General features: G+C 37.3%; 2 protein-coding genes across 2 annotated transcripts; both read left to right on the forward strand.

The window, feature by feature from the left end:
• The first annotated feature begins 13,037 nt into the window (after positions 1-13,037).
• Positions 13,038-14,003, forward strand: LOC145798015 (protein FAR-RED IMPAIRED RESPONSE 1-like). The gene has a single exon (XM_082885457.1). The coding sequence runs from the start codon at positions 13,038-13,040 to the stop codon at positions 14,001-14,003; it is 966 nt and encodes a 321-aa protein (XP_082741583.1).
• Positions 14,004-14,299: 296 nt separating this feature from the next.
• On the forward strand, positions 14,300-16,415 carry LOC114300933 (protein FAR1-RELATED SEQUENCE 6-like). The gene is made up of 4 exons (XM_028245810.2): positions 14,300-15,223; positions 15,667-15,806; positions 16,264-16,319; positions 16,375-16,415. The coding sequence occupies exons 1-4, from the start codon at positions 14,300-14,302 to the stop codon at positions 16,413-16,415; spliced, it is 1,161 nt and encodes a 386-aa protein (XP_028101611.2).
• The last annotated feature ends 302 nt before the right edge of the window (positions 16,416-16,717 follow it).

Consider the following 16,717-nt stretch of genomic DNA (forward strand, 5'->3'; position numbering starts at 1 on the left):
ATTGGCTTTGATGAAGGTGATTTGGTATGGAAGACAATACTCCCAATTGGGATTAAAAGCCACAAGTTTGGCAAATGGTCACCTAATTGGGAAGGACCATATCAAATCCATAGGGTTCTGCCTTTTGGAGCATACCATTTAAGAAATTTGAATGGTTATGTACATCCCAAAAAGATTAATGGCAGATATCTAAAACCTTATTTTCCAACCATTTGGGAGACACAAGGGATAGAGTGAACACCATATGCAAAAACACAAGCTTGTTCAAATTATATTCAAAAAAAAATAGTGTGCTTTCATAAAGAATCAAGTACATTATGCCACAAATTGGCCCAAAAATCATTACAATGCTTTAATTGTTTTTGTACAATAGCTTTCCTATTACTAAGGGAAGGAAATAATTGAATAGCTGCAGCCATGTTTTCTTTTCGATCAGCCAGTCCTTGATTGGTGATGTGCAGTTTCTTATCAGTTCGAACCAAGGCTTGGTTTACTGCAGCTAACTCCTCTTCGAGCTGAGCTTTCTTCTCCAGAAGTTGGACTCGAAAGTGGGAGGCAGAAGAGTGTTGTTCTTTCAGAGTTGATACTTCAGTATGCACCTGAGAAACAAAACTCTGGTCCTTAGCCAACTTATCATCCGCAGCTTTAGCAGCATGGCAAATGTTGAGATAAAAATCAATAGTAGCTGCAGCCTGAGATAGATGACTTGAAACACTCATGGCAGACTGCTCAGCAATGTTACAGCATTGAAGGAACCCATTCCTGATGATAGGCTTTTGTAGAGCCTCGAAGGGGATCCTTGAAAAGGAAGTCAACAGTTGCAAGCATGTGTCCAAATCTACTGAAGTTACAAAAGGCTTGTTGCTGGAGGAAGGAGAACTCTCGAAGATTTCCAAAAGGGAGTTAGCCAAGGCTAATGGCTCAGCTTCAGTAGTAGAAGTAGGAGAGGTAGAAGGTATGTCAAAAAGACTAGCTAGTCTTCCTTCAAAAATGTCTACCTCATCCCTTGACATTAAGGGCATAGAGAGTGTTGTGGTGGAAGACGCAAAGGGCTGCATAGGGATGGGAGAAACAGATGGAGCATCTTTGGCAGCCTCTATGGTCTTGGCCACCAGCAAATCAAGTGAGGAAGGGCTGGAAGTAGGCATTGGTGATGAGTCATGAGTTGAAGAATTATCGGCATCCTCTGAAGGAGAATCAACTGCCATGCGAGATGAAGTAGCAGTAGGAGGAAGAGTGAGGATCGGAGAAACAAACTGAGGCAGATCGAGAGTCAAGAAAGGGAGGTATGGCTCTAAGCCAAGGAAAAGAGATGCAGGGATACTTGGCCTCGGTAAAGACGTATTGAATATAGGCTTAGGAAGTGGGAGCGTGATTTGAATGGTTTTCACGCGTTGCATCTGATCAACTTCGACTGAAATTGGGGAAGGTTCCGTTGGGAAGATGAATGCAGTGGTCATTACTGTAAAAAAAAAAAAAAAAAAAAGAAAAAAAAGAAAATGTGAGGTAATGTCAAGTCTTAGTCTTGAAGAGTCGACAAGAAAAGAATAAAGGCGTGAAGAAACTTACTTGTTCCAAGGAATTGTTGCTGCTGCCTCTCCTCAGCTCTTTCAAGGACAACTATGGCCTTGGGATATTCTTGTTCTACAACCTCATGGATGGGGTCTTCAAACGAGCTGGTAACTAAAGCAGTAACCTTCCTCCTCTTTTCTATTACTTGAGCAATTGTCTCGGAATCAGAATCTTCGGTAAAATCGGAAGGAGAAACGGTAATTTTTCTTCTCCTTTTCCTTTGAGTTGGTATCATTCGCTCCTCCATTGTCTTCTCGACCTTTTTAGGTTGGGGTCCAGACTCTTCAAAAGTGAGCTCCTCCTCTTCCCTCCTAGCGGCTATCCCCTCTTGAGCCAATTGAGATTCTCTTTTGCTTCTTTTCAAGGGAGACTCCTGTTCTTGATCGTTTTCTTCTTCCTCTATCTCTGGAAGTTCAGTTTTTTCCCTTTCTAGCTCAAGGAGTCTCTTCTTCTTTTGTTGTTGACCACCTTCATTAAAGAAGGATTAGAGATAAGATAGCAAGCATTATGTGGAGAGGTTAGAGAAGAGGAAAAAGGGGTACATACTTCGGGTGACTCTGGGAGGAATTGAAGCAGCAGAAGTAAACTGAGTTGTAGCAGGTACTGTAATTGGAATAGTGGAAGAAATGACAGTCTCAGCTTCTTTGGGCTTGGGCACATCCAGCACCTCCAATAGGTTTTGAGAGGAGATGGCCAAATAAACTTCCATGTTACTCACCCACCAATTTTGATATCTCTTCAATTCAGTACCATGGGGGGAGAAAGGGGTGAACTCAAAACTGGCCAAATCATCCATAAACTTGAAGGTTGCCTCTTCTAATCTTGATTTTCGAACCTTCAGATCCCTCTTAGTAAGACTCAGATTGGTGTTGCTGCAAAGAGGTATTGGAACTCCTTGAGTGAGGCCAAATTGTCTAGCAAATTGAGCAGGACAATAAGGCTCAGCTATGCATTTATAGGCTCTGGGGTTGGTGGTCCCAATAAACAGTTCCCTAGGGATCAGTAGGGAAGCCCACATATCTTTATGAATAGGCAAAGCACAGAGCCTGTCACTGAGGAAGTGATTCAACCAGGTTGGGCCTATGCTAGCTTCGAAGGGACAGAAACGATGATCAGGAAGAGCAGCTGGTAGTTGATGAAAGAAGGAGAAATAAAAGGCAAAAGTAGCTGGATAAAGTGAAGCATTGGCTAGTTTTATGCCATGAGTGAGAGAGTGTAGCCCAGAAAATTTAAGGCATTTGGATTGTAGTTCAGTAAAATAGGCAAAGAGCCAAAGCTGAAGAATCCAAAATGGTCCCCCTTGATTGGCATCTAGGGGTTTCTCACAAAAGAGGGAACAAACTCTATATACATGACCTAGAATGTATGGGGCTAAGGCTACTCTTTTCTGCAAAACCAAGGCTTTGGCAAGAGGAGCAAATTCAAGCATGATTCTTTGGGAGGAGGTGCAGAAAAGAAATTTGCAAAGCCAATATAATAAAAAGGAAAAGAATTCCCTATCAGTTACTGGACTCATTCTTTTGTTCTCGGCTCTAACAAAATCACTGTAAGATAAATTAAGAGAGGGGAGGGAGAAAGGGACTACTAAGTCAGGAAAATCTGGTGTGATGGGGGTACCAATGGGGGATACTCCTAATAGATGGCAAATATCAAGAACAGTGGGAGCCATCATCCCACACCTAAACTGAAAGAAATTGAAAATAGGGTTCCAAAAACATAAAGCAGCGGGGATTAGAAAAGGGTCTTCTGAGATAGTTACCCTAGATAGTCGAAGAGCATCAAGAAGGCAGAGTTCTTGAAGGTCCAATGTCCTAGCAGGGACAACTCGGTCGTACCATTCTTGCCACTCTGGTCTCATCGTGGGCCAGCATCGGTGAGGACGATTGACTTTCCAACCTTGCCAGTCGAGACCACCCTCATACAGAAGGCATTGATTCTCCAAGCGAGGATATAGGGCGGGAAGCTCGGAAGGGATCTCCTTGAAAATGGGTCCTAGCACGTACTCTCGCTGCACATGGCGACGAGGGATAAAGATACGCCCATCGATAGCACTTTTCTCATCACCCTTGTATTTCTCACATTCAGCATCAATAAGCCGCTTCAAAGCCACAGATGAGCTTACGCGCTCTATGGTCGGAACTTTTGATGGGGAAGAAGCCATTGATAGTGAGTTTTCGGAAAATATAGAAGGGAGTAGAGAGAAATGGAAATCTAGAGGGGGTTTGAATGTGTAAGCAATTCCGGGGCACAGAGTGAAAAGGTTTTAAATAACTTTTGTGTGCGGGGATACATCTCGTAAGTCATTAAGTACTAAAACGTGCGAAAACAAGGAATCTTTCTTAACATCGATAATTTCTGGAGGGAAAAGCACATTGATGCCAGCTTCGAAGCCACATTTTGGCGCTAAAATTTCAAACAACAACGGCTTCGAAATGCAGGAGCCGACTTCGAAGCATACTGCATGCTTAAAAATGTTTGAATATTCAAAGTATTGGTCTACTTCAAAAAATCTAAAGACCTGTTCGAAGTGACAACATTCGAAACAAGCCCTAGGACTCTTTCAGGAAAAAAGGGCACTGATCGGAACATCCAAGACCAATTATTGGTTTTTACATGAGCAAGAAGGAATTGCCATAGTTTGCCCTTCGAAGCCAAAAGAGATCAGTTTCAAATTGATTGGCTATATCAACTATGACCATATATTGGTTACAGTTAGTATAAAGTCATTGAAATCGAAGTACTAAAATAATATCTGCCAGAATTGTCAATTTTACTCCATGAATTGGAAGAAGACATGATTGGTTCTTTTAGTACTTCATTAAACAGTTGATTCGAAGGATGAAATTGTTCAATTCAAAGTTATGAATTAGCTTTTAGAGATGAAAGGAAACAGAGTCAAACAGTGTTAAGTACAGAAAGACTTTGTTTGTATTGAAGCCAATATAATTACATTAAGTAATTCTATCTCGGTACAAATTCAAGCTCATAAAAATAAGGAATGGAATAAATAACAAGGTCATGAAATTTTGTCCAGCAATGGTCAATAAATTTCTGTTCTTTCTTTATTATTTCTTCTATTTCTTCTAAAGTTGATTGCATAAGCTGATGAGCTCTCACTTCATAATAGAGTTCTTCAGCCTTTGCTTCGAAGGCCTCTTCCTTTGATTTTTGTTCATCTATAACCAAATCATCCCAGTACGCAGAATCTTTATTCCTGAAGTCATCGAACTCTTCGATAAAATTCTCTGCTTCATATTGGGCATGAATTCGGAGAGATGAAAGTTCGTCCAGATTTTGGATAGTGATCTTAGAATTCTGATGCCAGTAGAGGAGCACTGGGAGTTGGTCCAAAAACAAATGGAGCTCTGCTTGAGCAAGAGGGTTGAGGACATGACCCCTAGTAAGGATATCACAAGCCCATTGAAAGTTCTTAAGAGGAATATCATCCTCAAGAACATTGAAGGGCAGGTGGGAGAAAGCCGCAAGCAAAAGTTGAGCTTGCTTTCGCTCGGCTGGAGAAGGGGGTGACGGAGGTTGATAAGGTGGAAAGACTTTGTCCATTGGAAGGGCAAGTCTTAGTTTTTCTGTCCAGGAAAGGACGGGAGGAGGAGAAGGAGAAGATGATTCTGCTTCAGAAGACGAAGGGGAAGGTGCAGGTGTTTCTATCTCAGAGGATGCAGATGCAGAAGAAGGTGTGAATGCTTCTATTATGGGAGATGGCACGGGAGCAGATGGAACAAAAGCATTAATGTAGTCAAGCCAATCAGAAGAACAAATCTTCGCCTTTTTGGCTAAAAATGAAGGGGTGTACCCTTGTGCTTCTTCTGAACGTTGGGCAGGATGCATTATCTTCGTAGGCATGGAAAAAGTATACCAAGACACAAGCAGATTCTCCTCCAAGCTACGTCGAAGGTCAATGGGCACGTAAGGGTAGACCACTGAGCTTCGAGCGTAGGAGGGAAACTCCAAGGGGTCAGTAAACTCAACAAAATGGTGATTAACTCGCTCCCTTAGATCATATGTCTCAGGAGTGGACCAGCTTGTCCAGCCAGAAGCTCCAGAGGATGAAGGGGTCACAGTTTCATCCCATGCAGAGGTCTGTGAAGAAGAGTTTCCTAGATCCATATTTTCAACTTGTCGAAGCAAAGGCTCGAGGGTAGTTCGGTCAGAATACAAAGGGAGCTTAGGGGAAGAACTCTTTGTATCTGTAAGTTTGTAAACCAAGGGATTAAAGGCAATGTGTTCATAGTCCAGAGGTTTATAATCTACAAAAGCCTCCATTACCTGAATATAGAAGGGCGGGTAAAGGTGGCTAATGAATGCGTGGAGGTTCTTTCGAGGGGAAATAACATCACTCAAAGGCTCTTCATATGCTTGATCAATAGAAAGGGAAGTTGATGCAGCCATAGCCTGTTCGAATACTAAGGTATTGGGATGTTCGACGAGTTAATGTAGATGATCTCCAAATGGATGACGGTTGTGTTTCCAGAATATGGACTCCATACACGTTCTGGAAGCGCGGGAAAACTGCAATCCACTAATATCACCAAGTATTGGGTATATTAGTGCGGGGGGTAATGTTGGCTACATATTTTGTAAAAGCCAGTTACAGTTCGACACGTGGCATAATAAGGGTAATAAAGGAAGGTTATTCAAGCCTTTAATCCTGATCGTACACGTGACAATAAACATTGGTCCTCACATGATCCGAGTAACACTAGATCAAATAACGGGATGCAAGATGACGTGTCTTCAAACGGTTACTCATATTCAAATCTAAGTACAAGAGGGAAGCTCAACTGCCAGTAATGGCGTAATGGAGCTACTTGTAAGGGAGCATGACCAGCGATCATGGAGGAGCAGTTCGACAGTTCGAAGTGCAGTTCGAAGGTCATCACTGACGAGTATAAATAGCGGGGCAGCCCCCAGAAAGAGGGGGCTCAGATCATACAAACCAGTCATTTACTTCATATATTTTCTTTCCAGTCATTTACATTTCCTGTTCTTTGAATACCTGTTCTTTAAATACTTGCACTTTAAATACTCGCACTGCACTTCGATTCATAGGAGTAGCTTCAAGTAGATTCAAGTAGATTGCTGTTGTAAACCTCTCCGAGGCTGAGTTCGGACCATTGTAAGTGTTCATTTTTATGAAATACTTCAATTGTTCTTCATATTACTGTTATTTCTCTTAATTTCTCCTAAGTCAAGCCACCAGTAAAAGTCCTCTTCATTGAGGCTGAAAAGAACTAAAACACAATCGTCTGATAATTGGTTGGCAATTATAATTTCTGTAAGGACTGATTGATCCTTGCTGGCACGCTCACATTCACAAAAATACCCTTCGAAAAGCCAAAAAGCCAACATATATATATATATATATATATATATTGATAGATAGGTAGATAGGTAGATAGATAGATGAGCCACATGGGCTAATCATATAAAACCCAAAGATTAAATTCATATACAGATCTAATAACTAAAACCAAAAACATTACTGAGTAGATCCCAAAAAGTCAAAATCAAAAAGTAACATAATTTGTTTTCACCATTTATATAAAATGATCCATAACATCACAATCATAATAATCATTACACAATTAAACGATTTGAAAACTCGTACCAATCCAACTCTAACCAAGACACCAACCCACAAATATACTAAGATAATTACCAAACTAGACCAAAAAAGAAAGTACGAATTGAATTTGACTCCACTCGACTCATTACACAGCCACTCACCAATTGACTTATGTGGCACATAGTGAATGGCTGCCCACAAATTTCTGAATTATGGGACCGCCGTAAAGAAGATAACCTTTATTTATTAACCTACTTATATGAAGGAATCAAATGCAAATACTCGAGCAGTCTATATGATTGCCTCTCTAATTGGTTTAGGAATCTCACCCCAACTTGTCACTCTCTACAACGGTGCCCTCAATCGAATCTCTGCATCAAGCTCATTTGCCAACTTAGTGTACTTACGTACTATTGCACATCCTTTATTTGTAGGCACCTCGACAAGTAGTTTTTGGCCACCATTGTTGACCATTATTTTCGATGTATTCTTTCCTCGAGTCTGACCACGAACCCATCTATTATCACCAGATAAGACCACGAAATTTTGTTAGAAGGCAACATATGAAACACCTTAAAATATGGTGACTACATAAAATTTTATACTTCATTATTGCAGCTTTTTTATATGTCACTCTGTATGAGAAGTATCTTCAGATGATAAAGGCATCTCTTATCTAGACATTGACGGACGATGTTTGGAAGGACGTCCTAGGACCATATCTGTAATATGACATAATAAAACGCAATAACTTAGCAGTAAATAATTAAAGCATAACAAAATTTTGTTAAAAGCCAACATATAGGATTGGGGATAAGACAGCCACCAAATGTTCAGGAGCAAAATAGAAATTTTATATAGAAAGGTGCATCAATAGGACTTGAAACTAAATTTAAAACAATGACAAGGGCAGCAAAATAAAAGGAAAAGAAAAAAAGGGGGACAACTAACTTCACCAAGGGCTTCATCCCCTTCTAATCTAATCCATCTCCGCAACATTCTTCACCCACAATGGGACCTCACAGCATTCTTCACCCCCTTGAATCTGTTTACTTAAAAAAATATATCTAATTACATGTTTGAATTTCACCCTGGGGAATTTCAATTACATGTTTGAAATTTATCTATTTGGATTTAAACAGATTCATTTAATAGTTCACATACAATACGTATGTATCTAATTACTTCAATCAAGAAGTAAATACTATCCTATTGAACCACGTTAGAAGAGCAACAATGGCATATATAGGGGAAAAAAACTTCAATACTATTTGTAAAAAATCTATTTATTGACCATGTTGTCATTATGTTCTTTTTTTTTTTCTTTTTTTTCTTTTTTCTTTTTTTTCCTTGTGTTTTTTGTGATAGTGTTCTTTTGCTCTTTTAAGTTTCACACATTGTCACATGGGGGCAGAGTGTGAGCAAACATGAATATAATTTTGGTATGTACAAGCCTTTGATTAAATTGGGTCCAAAGGAGGCATTTCTTAATCACATTGTTGCTCTATTTTGACAATTAAAATAAAAACCATCACTAAGGCATGGCACATGGCAGCTAAGGTCAGCACTTGGTGCCCCAAAGGCATGGCAGCCAAGCCTAGAATGCTAGGCAGCAAGGCAAAATTGCCCAAGGTGCCCAGCACACGCCCAACACATGCAAGTGCATGTCCAAGGCAGCGGCAACACTTTAGCGCCATCGCCAAGTAAAAAGTGGATGTGGAAAATCAATGTAGTTCAAAAAAAAGTCTGTAATCACCAGTTTCAGCAAAATTTATGAACATTTATCTATCAATCACTACCAGAATGCTTGCAATGCAAAACTAATAACAATTACCAAATAATGACAAATTAGACCAAATAATATTGAAGTGTATTTAGTTAGTCAAGGTTCTTTGGTGAAAAAAAAGAAAAAAAAATCCAAATAAGTGGTTCTAATTCCTGCTTATTTGGTCATGGTTATTACTACAATATTATCAAATAATTACTAGATTACATAAAAATAAATAAGCTATAACTTGAGGTTTCTTTCTTGATCAAGTTAAATTTAAGGGACAACTTCAAAATAAGAAAAAGCTAAAATGGTGGTCTCCCTTTGGAGCATTGAAATTCATGCAAAAAACAAATAATATCCAGATAATACCTATCAATTATTAGAACATCTCCACCCATACTCTCTAAAATGCCTCCTCAAAGTACACAAAAAAACTACAATCTTTATTTTGCCTAACTAGTTTAGCTAGTATACACTCCAACCATACTTTTTATTTTAGTTAACCAATCAAACTAACATAACTAATTTTTAAAAGAAAACTATTATAAACATTAATAAATAAATAAATAATCTTTTTATGACATGCTGCATATATTGACGTGGCATTTGCAAATATTTATTTATTTAAAATATATAATTAAATTATTTATAAAAAAAATATTTTCAAACAATCATATTATCTCAGCAGTCATATTTTCAAACGGTATTATTCTCTAACGGTAATATTCTCAAACGGATATATTCCTAACGGTCATATATTTTTGTTTATGAAAAGAATTTGCTCTTTCATTTTTACCAATTTGAACTATATTTCTCAACTTCATTCATTTTTTAATTATGATACAATTAGTGAAAGTCTTCCACCACTGTCTCATGAGCGTACACCAGAACTTTTTGAATTCATTCAAAATCATCATCGTATCAAAGATAGAGGAACTTACTCCAAACTCAAACAAGACTTGGTCAAACACTTGTGAACACTACATGGAGACTCCTTGTGAGAAGTACTTGTTGGTTCTTATTGATTTATGGCCCTGTTTGGTAGAGCTGTGGGAAAGTACTTATAGCTTATGCCTAAACAGCTTATAACTTATAACTATGAACATAAGCTGATTTCTGACTTATAAATTAAGCATCTCCTGCCCCACTCAAAGAATAAGCTGATTTCTGACTTCCAAAAAGCTATAAGGTATAAGCTATAAGCTAAACCAAACACATCAAAATAGCTTAAATTAAGCTGAAAGCTGAAATAAGCTGCTTTTAAGTTCTGCCAAACAGGCACTATGTACTAGTTTATATGCTTTAGTGAGTGTGTTTTCAAAAATATTTGTACTACTTCATGTGCTTTCAATAATATATCATTAGTGATTTGTTTTTAATCTATGATCTTTAGTGATACTTAGAATAAATTTTTTCTGTCAATAAAACAATAAAACAAGCCATACTAAAACAATAAAACAATATATCATTGCAGCTTGTATCATATTTACTCTAGATAAAACAATACAAAATGTGCTAACAAGCCATATAAAAGTGATGTAATGAATTTAGCTGTTTGACAAACCATCAGCAACAAGAAGCAACAACCCCAACTGAAACTATCCAAAAACATCACAAAATATCTCTATTTTCTAGAAGCATGACAACTCAGCAAAGCAACCCCAACTGATACAAGATGTGCCAGCAAACCCAAAAATAAAATGCAGTCAAACTTAAATTAAATAAAAACATAGTTTCAAAGCTAATTAGAAACAATTAATTCATTTTTTCAAGGATTTGCATCTGACGTTGGCAAATATATTGCGCTTGCAATGGAGGCATCATGCTTGTATCCATTGACATGATTCTCTCTTCCTCTCTTCCTTCCTCCAATGCAAGCCTTCGTTCCTCTCTCATTTCCTCATTTTCAATCCTTCGTTCCTCTTGAAGATAAGATTTCTCAAATATCTCTATTTTCTTCTTATTTGTTATGTCGTTCTTTACCTTTATCTCTTCTAAGAGCTTCACAAAAGGCGACTCTGTAACATTATTTCCAAGATCTTTGGCTTTGTTTTTCTTTGCGGCCTTTCTTCCTGATGGTCTTTCCACAACATCATAGTTATCATTGTCCCCTAAATTTACTGAATCTGGTGTACAAGGGGTAGACGTTGCCGGAGATGCATTTTTTGTGCTTTTTTGCTTCTTCGTTGTTGTATCTTCCATCCATTTTGGTTGGGATCTTAATTCATTCCAACAATGCTCAAAGGGAAATTTCAATTGACACATGTCTTTGTACAATTTTTCGCATCCCGAATCTGAAAAATAGATTAAAGAATAATCACTATCACGTAATGAAAAATATATATTCATTATAGGTACAAAATTAAATTCTAGTAATACCTTGTCTTTTTCAGTCGAACCACTTCGATTCAACCGTTCAACTTGAGCAAACACATCCACAAAATTTATTTGTGGCAAGTTGAATCGTCGACCGCTGATTCATAAGAGAAGTTTGAGTTCTTTCAGAATCGAAGGTTTTGTACTTGTTCAAGTTCTCTCACACTCTTAACCAATATGCCTTTGACTTTTGCTCATTTCCTCTAATTAGATCTAAGCTAGTATTAAGCCATGAAGATATAAGCATCATGTCTTCCTCTACAGTGAAGTTTCCTTTGCGTTGTGATATCTTTGTGGTTTGAGTAATAATTTCAGGAGCGAATGATAAAGATTGACTCTCTTGTTAAGGAGATTCAGTGGTAACATCATAGTCAAGGTCAAACTCGTCGTTCATTAGGTTGCTAAAATATGCATTTCCTTGATATTCCATCTAAAGCACAGTTATTCATTCCACAAAATGTGTATTATATCAACAATAGAACAATAGCGATTCGTAGCTCGAAAGAGTGTGGCTCAAGAGTGGCCTGAATGTTGTTTTTTGTCCTCTGTGGGCGTGTGCTTGAATGAAGTCTCACAGCCAAGCATCATTTTATTTGGCAAAACAATAAAAAAAATAAAAAGAAAGACAAGAACAGAGATTAAAGAGAGAGAAGCATGTATCGTTCGTAACCTAGCGGCACAATGAGAGGAGCGATCTGGGTTCTTGTTGCTGCCATGGGTGCCACAAGCTACTACCGTTGTGTCATCCATAGTTGAAGAAAAGGAGTCTTGACTGGTATTTTTGTTTCCCTTGTGTGATTTGCTCTTCATTTGCTCTTCAAGGCAAGAAATCAACACTGTTTTGGGTTGAATCTTTAAAACAGAATTTGTACGTGAATTTTCACAAGATTCGTCAAAATAGTATTTAACTTTGGATAAGGAGATGTGAGGAAAATACAGAAGAAATACCCCTTGTGTAAATAGTGTATTTACCCAAGATTCACTCAAGATTCAAATTCTGTGTTGTGTAAATGGGACCTTCAATTCACTCAATATTCAAATTTTGTGTTGACAGAATTTGTAAATACAGATTCAACCCAAAACAGTATTTACACAAGAAATACCCCTTCGAATTATACTGTTTTGGAGGTGGAGATGTGAGGAAAATACAGAATTTGTAAATATTGTCAATACAGAATTTTGAATCTTTTATACTGTCAACATGTTTAATAATACCTTTTATTGTTATCTTTTCATTCTCAATTGACTTTAATAATATTGTCAACATGTTTAATAATACAGTCAACACGTTTAATACTGTCATGAATTTTGATAATACAGAATTTTGGAACCTGTCAACATGTTTAATACAATTGACTTTACATGTTTAATAGAATTTTGGAACCTGTCAACATCTTTTCATTCTCAATTGACTTTACATGTTTAATAATACCTTTTATGGTTTTATCTATTGCTTTTTATTGTTGTAGACTATGGCTGTATTCTATCATCAATTCAATTCAAAATGCCATTTTTCAATTACTTATGGTTGCAAAGATTTTTATCTTCTCACATTGAATAATTCTTTTGGATTCCATGATTGATTTAAGCTATAAAATTCAACTCCTTTTGATTCTAGCCTAATGGCTCTCATATTTTACAAATCTGAAAAGCCCCATTCTTAAGGTGACTGCCATTAATAAGATAATTGTTTGTACTCTAAAATTTTGTATTCTATTTAACTTTGAAGGTAGAATGGATATTGATTCGAACAATAATTTTTTCAATGGGAGTGACGAAGTTGAAGAAGAAGATAACACTCTTTCATTTAATGAGTGTGGTGAAGTTGAAGAACCTAAGAAAGGAATGTATTTTAGCTCAAAGGAAGAGGTGTACGCATTTTATGCAAAATATGCGAAACACTCGGGATTTGCTATAGCTTATAGAACACAAAATTTAACATGTGATGGGGAAGTTAAGTACTTTGGAATTGAATGTACTAGGGCACGAAACAGAACAAAAAGATTAGAAATAAATCTCTTGGAACCATCTTTGTCATCAAAAATTGATTGTAAAGCAATGGTAAGAGCCAGTCTACAAAAGGATGGAACATATAAGTTAACCACAGTTGTGCTTGAGCACACTCATGATTTGGTTGCTACTAACTCACGGCATTTTGCAATGAATAAAAGGATTGTTACTTCGGTGAAGAGGAGACTAGAAGTTAACGATGCAGCAGGAATTGGGGTGGCTAAGAATTTTCATTCCATAGTTGTTGAAGCGGGGGGATATGAGGCATTAACGTTTGATGAACGAGATGCAATGAATTATATTGAGAATGCTAGAAGGTTGAGACTTGGGGTAGGAGACGCCGAATCAGTTACACATTATTTTCATGAAATGCAACAACAAAATTCAAACTTTTATTCGGCAATTGACCTTGATGAAGATGGTCGCATGCGCAACTTGTTTTGGGCGGATGCAAGGAGTAGGGCGGGTTATAAAGCATTTGGGGATGTTGTCTCTTTTGACACAACCTATTTGACAAACAAATACGATATGTCGTTTGCTCCGTTTGTAGGAGTTAATCACCATGAACAGTCAATTTTGTTTGGTTGTGGGTTGTTAAGTAATGAGAACACGGAGACTTTTGTTTGGCTATTCAAAGAATGGTTAAGTTGCATGTCAGATGCTCCCCCAAAAACGATAATAACTGACTAGTGCAGAGCTATGCAAAATGCCATAGAAATTGTCTTCCTACAGGCTCGGCATCGTTGGTGTTTATGGCATATTATGAAGAAAATTCCCGAGAAATTGAGAGGATATTCACAATAGGAGTCCATAAAGGTTGCTTTCAATAATGCAGTTTATGATTCATTCACAAAAGATGAATTTGAGGAATACTGGAAAGCAGTGATTGAAAATTTCAATTTGAATGATAACGAGTGGTTGGGGTATTATATCGTGAGCGACATAGGTGGATTCCTGCCTATGTTAAAGACATATTTTGGGCTGGCATGTCAACTACACAACGAAATGAGAGTATAAATGCATTCTTTGATGGATATGTGAACTCCAAGACCACCTTGAAGCAATTTGTTGAGCAATATGACAATGCGTTGAGAAGTAAGGTAGAAAATGAGACAAAAGTAGATTTTAAGTCTCGTAACAAAGTGTATGATTGCTTAACGGTGTATCATTTTGAGAAGCAATTTCGTACAGCTTACACTAATTCCAAATTTAAAGAAGTTCAACTAGAAATGAAGCGTCTAGTGTATTGTCGTGCAAATCTTATCAAAGAGGAGGGAGCAATTTGTACCTATCATGTGAGGGAGGCTGTTGTTGTGGGTGAGGGGATGAAGAAAGTGGAATTTGTTGTGCACTTTAATTCAACTGAATGTGAGCTCCAATGTATGTGTCGGTTGTTTGAGTTTAGAGGTATTATGTGTGCCAATTCACTTTGTGTGCTCATTGAAAGATCCATATATGAGGTGCCAAATAAATACATTGTTTCGAGATGGAGAAAAGACTTGGAAAGAGGCTACGCATGCATTCTAACCACACATACTAACTTTGGCTCTTCTCTACATCCAAAGTTGCATGATAACTATCACAACACGTTGGATGAGATCCTAGAACTTGCTACCAATGATGATGGTAAACACAAAGTGATTCAACTTGGGTTGATGAAAATCAAAGATGAAGTGAGAACAGTTCAATCAAGTAGTGCAAGTAATGTGCCATGTATTAGTACTTTACCATCTTCCCATACTTTACCAAAAAGTCCGCCTCGTATCAATACTACAAAAGAAATCATGACTCGCAAGGTACTAAGTCCTTTGGTTGCTCGCCGAAGAGGCCGTCCATGTACGAAACAGAAGGTTAGCAAGGTTGATGCAATAGTCAATCGGTTGAAGGGAAAGAATAAGAAGGCTAACCCAGTATAGGTACATTTTTCATTCCGCAGTACACATGTATATTGCAAAATTTGTTAAACTTCAAATATTCATCAATGTTTGGTACTATAGGGTCAGAAGGTGCATCAAGATGAACCTCGTAAGTTAAGTTTTCCTTGTACGGGAGGTGTGCAACACACTATATATGAACCGATACGTGTTAAATATGAAGGTTATTTCGTGTTTTTTTTTTTTTTGGCTTTTAATTTTAGTGCTTGAAATTACTAATTAACTTGTGTTACTATTTTATCATTAGGTGCCACCAAATCAGCCTTAATATTGTCTTTCTATGGATGCCATAGCTGACAATATGTATGTACCGATATGTGTTGAACAGACTTAATATATTGCACTTTGTTTGTTGTCGCTTGATATTGGTGAATATGTTTGTGGAATTTTTTTTTTTAATATTTACTTTATTTTTACAGGCACCAGTTAGCACAATTGGGGACAACATTGGAAGCACATCTTATACTCAAGCTGGAATGGTCAACAATATTAGCAGTCAAAGTTCGATAGTACCATCAAATTTTGTTGACTTGAACATCGACGGGGATCCGAATGTCCCGTTTTTTTTTTAGTTTCGAAGTGCTAATTGTACATGAATTTCATTTGTAAACTTCGGATTGTTCACTTGAATGCCCCATTTTTTTGAGTTGAATGAATTGAAGGTCCCATTTTTGAAAGAATAGAAACCTGTAGGGTGTTGGATATTCTTACAAATGGTTCTTAACATGTTTTATGGGCTTACTAGTTGACCTTTTGATAAGCTGCTAGGGATCAGGGTTAATAGCCATGTTTCTGTTCTTTTATTTAGTTTTTTTGGTCCATTTAACTACGATCCTTGATGCCATGATTGGAGAATACAATATTTCAATTTGCATGATATTCAATTTGAAGTTTTACAGTCACTAAATTCAGTTCTACTGTGTCCATGGATCTTCTACAGTGCTTAGCAGTTATGAACTTTAGAAGCTCCTAGGTCTGAATTGAATCTTTAACAATTGGATAATTTCTTATTTTAGTACAAGGGGCTGTCCTGACCTCAAAAGTCTGCATCTTACTGTGTTGCAAGCTCTGTGTATGTTGAGTGAATTTCATAAACATATTGAGTGAATTTGTTGAGTGAATTTCAGCTGTTGAACATGGACCATTCATGCGTGAATTTGTTGAGTGAATTTCAAAAATGTAATAACCCTCACCACTATTTACCGATTAACTACTGATTACTGCTAAACTGAGACTGATTATGATTGGTAATTGAACTAATTGAAATACTGAACTGACTGACTGAAATATGGAATTGAATTGACTAAGTATATCTGTTTAACTGTATGTCTATCTGTTGACTGTTTAATTATCTGTTCAGTTTTTATGTTTAAACTGTTAATTGAAGGCCTTGTTGGCGGCCGAATCTAAAATTGATTGATGATTTGTGATCCTTAGAATTAATGCGATTTTATGGCATATTTAGTTAAA

The sequence above is a fragment of the Camellia sinensis genome, chromosome 8 (assembly GCF_055761805.1).
Source record: "Camellia sinensis isolate YWXY chromosome 8, ASM5576180v1, whole genome shotgun sequence".
NCBI lineage: Eukaryota > Viridiplantae > Streptophyta > Magnoliopsida > Ericales > Theaceae > Camellia > Camellia sinensis.

Bases quoted from the DNA above. Each gene is read 5' to 3' on its own strand.
- LOC145798015 (XM_082885457.1), top strand. From the start codon at position 13,038: ATGGATATTGATTCGAACAATAATTTTTTCAATGGGAGTGACGAAGTT.
- LOC114300933 (XM_028245810.2), top strand. From the start codon at position 14,300: ATGTCAACTACACAACGAAATGAGAGTATAAATGCATTCTTTGATGGA. The intron at 15,224-15,666 runs GTATAGGTACAT...TTATTTTTACAG, and splicing joins AGAATAAGAAGGCTAACCCA to GCACCAGTTAGCACAATTGG. The intron at 16,320-16,374 runs GTATGTTGAGTG...AGTGAATTTCAG, and splicing joins TACTGTGTTGCAAGCTCTGT to CTGTTGAACATGGACCATTC.